Genomic DNA, 7074 nt, shown 5'->3' on the forward strand with positions numbered 1-7074 from the left:
AGCCTTTTTCTGGCAGCAGAAGCACAAGCCTGTCTCAGAGAGAAAGGAGCAGCCGGCAGCCAAATCCTGCCCATGGAAGGTCTGATCTCTGTGCCTGAGGGTTATAATTGAATCCGGCACGGGGTGTTTGGCAGCTCATGGGATGAAATTAAGGGTATCCCTTAGCATCAAGTTTATCAGTTGTTAAACTGGGAGCTTTTGTCTGGAAAGCTCCAGGCTTAAAAAAACTTTGTAAAATGAATCAAACCAGCTGGAATTGCTCCACAAGGTTTGGTCATCGCCTTTCTAATGCCTTTCTTAACTGCTTTTGGTTTCAGATTGTACCACAAAAAAACCAAAATCAAAGTAAAACTGTTCAAGGGAAAGACAGTAATCTCTGGAAGGCCAGCCATGGAGGAGGTGTGGGTTTGGGTCTCATCCTTATTCAGACCAAGCTGTATTTCCCTGCAGGAGGCATTGCCTGCATTTTGAGCAGCTCCACGTTACCCTCTGACTGCAGAGGATTCCTCCCTCCTGCCCGTTTTCTGGCTTTCTGCCGGCTCCAGCGGTCATTTCCATCACTGAAAAGTCAAGTGCCAGCTTGAACCCGATACCAAGAAGGGACAAAGCTACAGTGCAAGTTGTTTCGCTGGAAAACACCGTTAAAGCTCCGTAAGCCCCAGCTGCATCCATGCTGGGAACGGGGATGTGTTGTTGTATGGCTTGTTAACTTTGCAGCCACGTCTCTACTATGCCCCATCCCATCCAGGCACCATGGAAGGAAAACCGGGCACAGGAGCAAGGAGGGAGCTACAGAGCACCCCAAAATGTCCCCATCTGGCCGGTTGGGTCCAGGGCTGCAAGCTTTTTTTCCAGATCTTCCCTCCCCTGTTACAACGCTGATGTTTCCTCCTGCAAGGTGGTCTCCCATGTGGAGGGGAAGGGTGCCCCTGTACTCAGCGCTGGTGAGGCTGCACCTCGAATCCTGTGTTCAGTTTTCAGCCCCTCACTACAAGAAGGACATTGAGGTGCTGGAGCGTGTCCAGAGAAGGGCAACGAAGCTGGTGAAGGGCCTGGAGCACAAGTCTGATGAGGAGCGGCTGAGGGAACTGGGGCTGTTTAGCCTGGAGAAGAGGAGGCTGAGGGGAGACCTCATCGCGCTCTACAACTACCTGAAAGGAGGTTGTAGCCAGGTGGGGGTTGGTCTCTTCTCCCAAGTAACCAGCAATAGGACGAGAGGAAATGGCCTCAAGTTGCACCAGGGGAGGTTTAGATTGGACATTAGGAAAAACTTCTTTACTGAAAGAGTGGTCAGGCCTTGGAACAGGCTGCCCAGGGAAGTGGTTGGGTCACCATCCCTGGAGGTATTCAAAAGACGTGTAGATGAGGCGCTTAGGGACATGGTTGAGTGGGCATGGTGGTGTTGGGTTGATGGTTGGACTTGATGATCTTAGAGGTCTTTTCCAACCTGAATGATTCTATGACTCTATGATGACAGCTGGGATCTCTTCTGCACTAGAAGAACCCAAGGTTTATAACACAAGTATGGGATGGCACCAAGTGCCCTGCACTCTGCCATGCCATAACTGTGCTTTGCTGGCACAGCTGGCTGTGCCACCGCTGCCACACCAGGATTTCCCCTCCGTCTGGAGAGGGATGTCCTCCGGCTTGTCCCAGAGCAACCCAAGGGACCACCCTGGTTACACCTCTCCAAAACAACTCATCAGGGCCTGTTTGCTGACCCAGTGGGTGAACAGCATTGCCCAGTCATGTCCATGATGCGAATTCTCTTCTCTTCCAATAAAGGGCAGCCTCACCCGTCCCGGCTACCAGCAACAGTCCCTGGCCTCTGCCGTTGCCCAGACTGCGCCAACACAGAGTTTGGCAGAGTGTTACTTAGCGTGGGCCAAAACTATGCCAAGGAGCATGCAAACAGCTACACCGTCTGGACCAGTATGGCCCAGTGCTCCAGTCCACTAGATACTGGTGCAGAGGTGGCCACTCAGCCCCAGGTCTGTAGCAGAGTTTGGATGGAGCCATCTCAGAAACTTAAGGAGGCTCTGAAGCATAGCCTATGCTTTCTTTACAGGTATTGTTTCGGAGATGCTTGTGTGCCAGGACCCATATATACACAAAGATCTGCTGTCTCTGTGTATTGGGACTAGTCAACAACTATCCTGCCACAATAAAGCAGAAGCTTTACACGGGTCCCATCTGAGATTAAGAATTGGCATGACAATGGCAAATTCTAGGATGACACCTTCCAGCTTGGCTCCTGATGGGCTGTAAATCGTCCCAGACCGTTTGCACTCTCTGATAACCTGGCTCTGGGTCTCCCATCTCCTTATTTCCTAGTGCATCCTATCCAAAACTGCACGTCTCTCATTTCCACCAGCACCTGATGCCCTCCACACAGTATTGAGTTTGTCAGGGTCCCAGTTTGCTGATGTGTCTCTTCCCCAACCTGCTTGGGTTTTTCTGGAAAAATGCCCTTTTGTGTCGTGCAGGGGCATCTGTATAAAGTGAAGCATCTGTTTCCAGGGTTGCAAAGCAGAGTCCCTCATGCTCTTCCCATCGTACCATCCCTTAGGAATGGGAATACCATTTCTCGTGACTAATACTAGGCAGGGCAGCACCTTACACCAGGAAAACACTACACCTAAAGAGCAGGAGAAGCTGAAACCCCACACAGGTTTAGCTGCTGTGTAAGACCCGTAGATGTTCCCACGCACAGGCACGCAGCCATGCACTTCCCTAGTGCCACCGTGCTCAGATTGGGCGGCGAGAAGAAACCAAAAAGAAAAAAAAAAAAGGCGGAAAAAAAAGAACTGCTTTAGTGAGACAGAGCCTCCCACACTGCTCTTCGTACAGCGAGACAGAGACATGCGAGCGCAACGTCTGCTGCTAATCACTTGTCCTAACATGGCCCGGGATTCACTGCAGGGTCCCAGAAGATGCCTTTAATGCCACTTCCCTTCGGTCCCAGACCTTCGGTCCCAGGTCTTCCTTGGGGTCAGGAAGAGAAGGGGTTGGGGCAAAAGCTGCTCTGGCTTCTCAGAGAAGAAAAAGGAGATGTCTCTTACCTAGACCTAGGAAGCTGAAGACCCATTGAACCACCGATGCCGTCTGAAGCCTTCTCTGCAGTGGCGTGGAGAGCGGAGCAAACTCAATCTTCATCTTGGGCTCTGCATGCGCGTCTTGAAAGGGGAAGGAAGCTCCGCAAGTGGCGAATGCAAAGTGCAAAGTCGCCCGTCAATATTTACTCAGTCTTACAGTATAGGCGATTGTGCAAAGTACAGTGGCGGTGGTGGCTGCCCACAGCCACCTTCCCGTATGGGCAGCAGAGGGACGCTGCCGGCAGGTGTCACCGACTTTATGCCAACGTGACCGACCACATGGTTAGACAGTGAGGATTTCATGCTTTTACCACCCAAATCTGGGAAGTGAACTCCCTTCAGGACCCAATCCTGCCTTCACTTGAAGGCACCTGCCTGTCTCTTTCAAATTTTGCAATATTTGGATGTTCGCAGAGAGAATGAGGCATTTGTGCATGCGAGCCAGGCTTTATTTTCCGCATTCCCCTACAAACCACCCTGTGCACGGCAGGAAGGGACAAGCAGAAGGGACAAGCACGGGCAGGTCACTCGTATTTGCAAATGCTATGGTGTGGAGGGGTTTCAGTCTCAGCCAAGGAGGTGGGCAAACAACACAAGGGTGTTTCACTGCTGAGCACGGCGGGTACACGAGCAACCTCTTGCCTCTGCCAGGAGATGGATGGATGGATGGGGCAGACAAGTGTCCATGTGCACGCTTGCACATGTTTATGTGGGTGTATGAGAAAGGAAATACTACCTCCCTTTTGCATTTCTACCTCCAAGCAGGTGAACGGTCTGAACCTCTGCCTAGTCACGTGCAAAGAGCTGCAACTTACTGGATGAAAAAGAATTCAGAAATTTGGGGAAAAAAATCCTCAGGGAACTGACAAGGCGCTCAGGTAAACCAAGAAATCATCTCGTGAGAGGCCTGAGAAAACCAAGGGTCTCCTTGTAACCAGGATACAGAATAACACCACTTGCAGAGTGAATTAAACAATAAGCCGATCCTCTGCTAAAGCACTGGTGCGCATACAAAGGCATCACTCACTTGTCTAAGGGGCATTTCAAATCCCCAAACTCACCACGGCCAAGAATTACAGAACAAAACTAAAAACAACCCTTGGCAAAAGCAAATCAGAGGTGTTAGCTTACATCTGTTAGACTCCATTTCCCAGAATCACTAGAAACAGCACGGCTCTGGTGAAACCCCAAGGGCTCTTTTCCTAAAGACACCGGTTGCTTTAATTGAGCTGGAACTGGCTTACATCTCCCTTGCATCTCTCCCCATCCTTTGTCTTCTGCTGCAAATGCCGGGACCCTGTCTGCTTTGAGAAAGCAAAGGAGGCTTTTGACTCTTTCAGCTCTGTTGCCTGGAGACAAGATGTTTCCTGGTGAGAAACCACCAGCAATTTCCAAAATGCTGTGTGGAGATCTGCAGGTCCAGGGCTCCTGATCTTCCCGGGCTGTGCAACCCCCAGCACGGGGAGGGAGGTGCACGGTGAGACCAAGGAGGGGAAAGTCCTTGCAGGGACATCCCTGGTCCAGAGATGATGTTTCAAGGTGTTTTCCATCCTGCAGTCTTGTCCTCGTTGGAGCCCAGCCATGCCAGGGAGCTCTTTTGGGTTTTGCTAGTGCAAAGGCTCACACCTGAGCGCTGGGGGCACCCAGACACGTGGGAAATGTTTTCTGCTCCCAGAAAGTTCAGGCTAAGCCCTGGAGCAGTTGTATGGCTGGTTCCCCAAGCAGTTGTATTGCAAAGAGTCCCAGCTCTTTGCTGGTGGCTTATTATGACAAGGAAAGCCCCATGTTCTTGATTTATTATGAACGAGTTGGCTGCTTGGAAGAGGTGACCAAGAAGTGAAGCAAGGCTCAGCTGGGTAATAAATATGTCCTGCTCCACTGTGGATATGTCGTTTGCTGTTTGTCTTTCTACTTCCTTAAACCAGGAGAGAAAAATACCTACTTATGGAGGGCTTTGAAATCTTCTGCTTAAATTAGAGAGAGATCATGGATTTCCAGACAGTCAGGAGGAACCGAGAGAGATGCATCTCCTTGCTGTGTGTAGATAAAATAAAATCAAATCTGTGGCTTGTTTTAGGGAAGAGCAGAGCTGTGTCTCTGAAGTACTAAACTAGCTAAGCAGTAGGTGACATGCCCAAACACTGAGTCCTGATCTCTACAGCCTACGTCCTGATTCCCTGGTCAGCCTTATGCATGTAGTGGTCTTGGTTACCAACAGATGGTTGAATCAAGAGGTAAAACTGAGTGCTGCCAGATATCCTGAAGCCATTCAGGCTCTACAGACCCCATCCCCAGCTGCTCCTTCCACACCCCTGGAAAGCAATTCAAGGCCCCTATATCCCCCTCAGCCTCCTCTGATACTTTGGAAATGATGAAGAAAGCAACCATGGTCAACATATTTCTTGTCCTTGAGAACTTTGTGGGCCTCCCAGGCTTGGGACAGGGCTTGTTTTCACCCATACTAATGCCCACAGTATGGCCAGGGCAGTGATTCCTCGCCCGCTCTGGGCACTGGATCCAGTCTGGGCTCCTCAGTGTCAGGCAGAAGGTGATAGATGGGAGTGAACCCAGTGGGGCCACCAAGCTGGTCAGGGCTGGAGCTTGGGCTGTGCAAGGAGAGGCTGAGAGTTGGGTGTATGTAGTGGGAGCGACGGCAAAGAGGATTTGTACAGCTGTCTGCAGCTCCTGGCTGGGATGGTGGAGAGGACATAGAGATGGGCTCTCCTCAGAGGTGCCCAGTGATGGGACGAGAGATGACAGCCCAAGCTAGGACAGAAGAAATTCTTAAAAGATACAAGGAAACCTGTTTTTCCCTGTGAGGGTGGTCAAACCCTGGAACCGGAGCCTGAGGGCAGGGGGGGAATCTCCATCCTTGGAGACAGTCAAACCTCACCTGGATGTGACCATGAGCAACCTGATCTTATCGGCCTTGCTTTGACCAGGGGGTTGGAGCAGAGACCCTGGAGATCCCTTCCATCCAAACTCACTCTATGATCTCACCTGGCTTTCAGCATCTAAATGTTGGACGCTGAAGTCCAAGCTTTGCAGCCCAGGATCCCTGCAGAGTCACAGCAGGGAACACAAACCTTCACAGTGAATTTATATAACTTATTTTAGCTGCCTAACTCAGAAAGAGGCAAATTGCTTTCTGAAAGTGTTGGGATCTCTCCAAGGAAGACTTTAACCTAGAAGGAGGGGTTGAGGAGCAGGAATTTGAAAGGCTTAGCACCTCAGACTACACCCAAGCCTCAGACAGACACTCCTTTCTTTGCAGAAAGGTCTCGCCTTGCTCTTTGCCAGTCACGTTGTCCTGCTCTCCTCCTTTCCTCTTGCTCTCTCTTCCTGCCACTGTCTGCTTTCTGACAGGGGAACTGCAGATGTGGGTGACTGTCAAAAAAGGTGCATCCATCAGCTCTGGCACTGCTTTGCAGGTAGGTCCTGGTCTCATCATGGTCAACCCCATCCTTACTAAAGGGTTTTGCTACTGTTGGAACATCCTTCACAGCTCTTAATAGCAATGGGATCATCTTTGAGGACTGCAAGGAAATATAACTGTGGCGGTGCATTCACACACCCCCTTTTTCCCTGGGCCGCTCGTTGATCTCAGAAATTCCCATGAAACCTCGGCCTTGGTATACCGAGTCTGGCGGTTGAGTGCTCCTTGACCGTACCAGAAACTCTGCACAGCTGAGACTGGGAACGTACTCCCGCTGCCTGGCCGAGGTGCCAAGTAGAACAATGCTGAAACCTTGAGAATTTTTAGTAATTACCACCTGGGACTGTGGCCCGGATGGAAATTTACGGAAGACTAAAGCCAACCATCTTGCGAACCTATAAACGGTGGTCCTAAGTGAGGCCCTTTGAGCTCTCCTGGACTGCATCGGGCTGCGCCCAGCATCTCCCTCTGAGTGGGACGCCTCTCAGGGCTCGCGACCTCTCGAGTCTGCAATATTTGGAGGACCGTCGACGCCGACGGGAC

At 50.9% G+C, this 7074-nt stretch overlaps 1 protein-coding gene across 1 annotated transcript in view; it reads right to left on the minus strand.

Moving 5' to 3' along the window:
* LOC104080392 (2-acylglycerol O-acyltransferase 2-like) overlaps positions 1–3156 on the minus strand; it is a 24562-nt gene extending 21406 nt beyond the window's left edge. Inside the window, 1 exon segment of the mRNA XM_009582768.1 lies at positions 3063–3156. Within this exon segment, the coding sequence (XP_009581063.1) occupies positions 3063–3156 (94 nt within the window).
* Between the last annotated feature and the right edge of the window lie 3918 nt (positions 3157–7074).

Source organism: Fulmarus glacialis, unplaced genomic scaffold (genome assembly GCF_000690835.1).
Source record: "Fulmarus glacialis isolate BGI_N327 unplaced genomic scaffold, ASM69083v1 scaffold8708, whole genome shotgun sequence".
In the NCBI taxonomy this organism is placed as follows: domain Eukaryota; kingdom Metazoa; phylum Chordata; class Aves; order Procellariiformes; family Procellariidae; genus Fulmarus; species Fulmarus glacialis.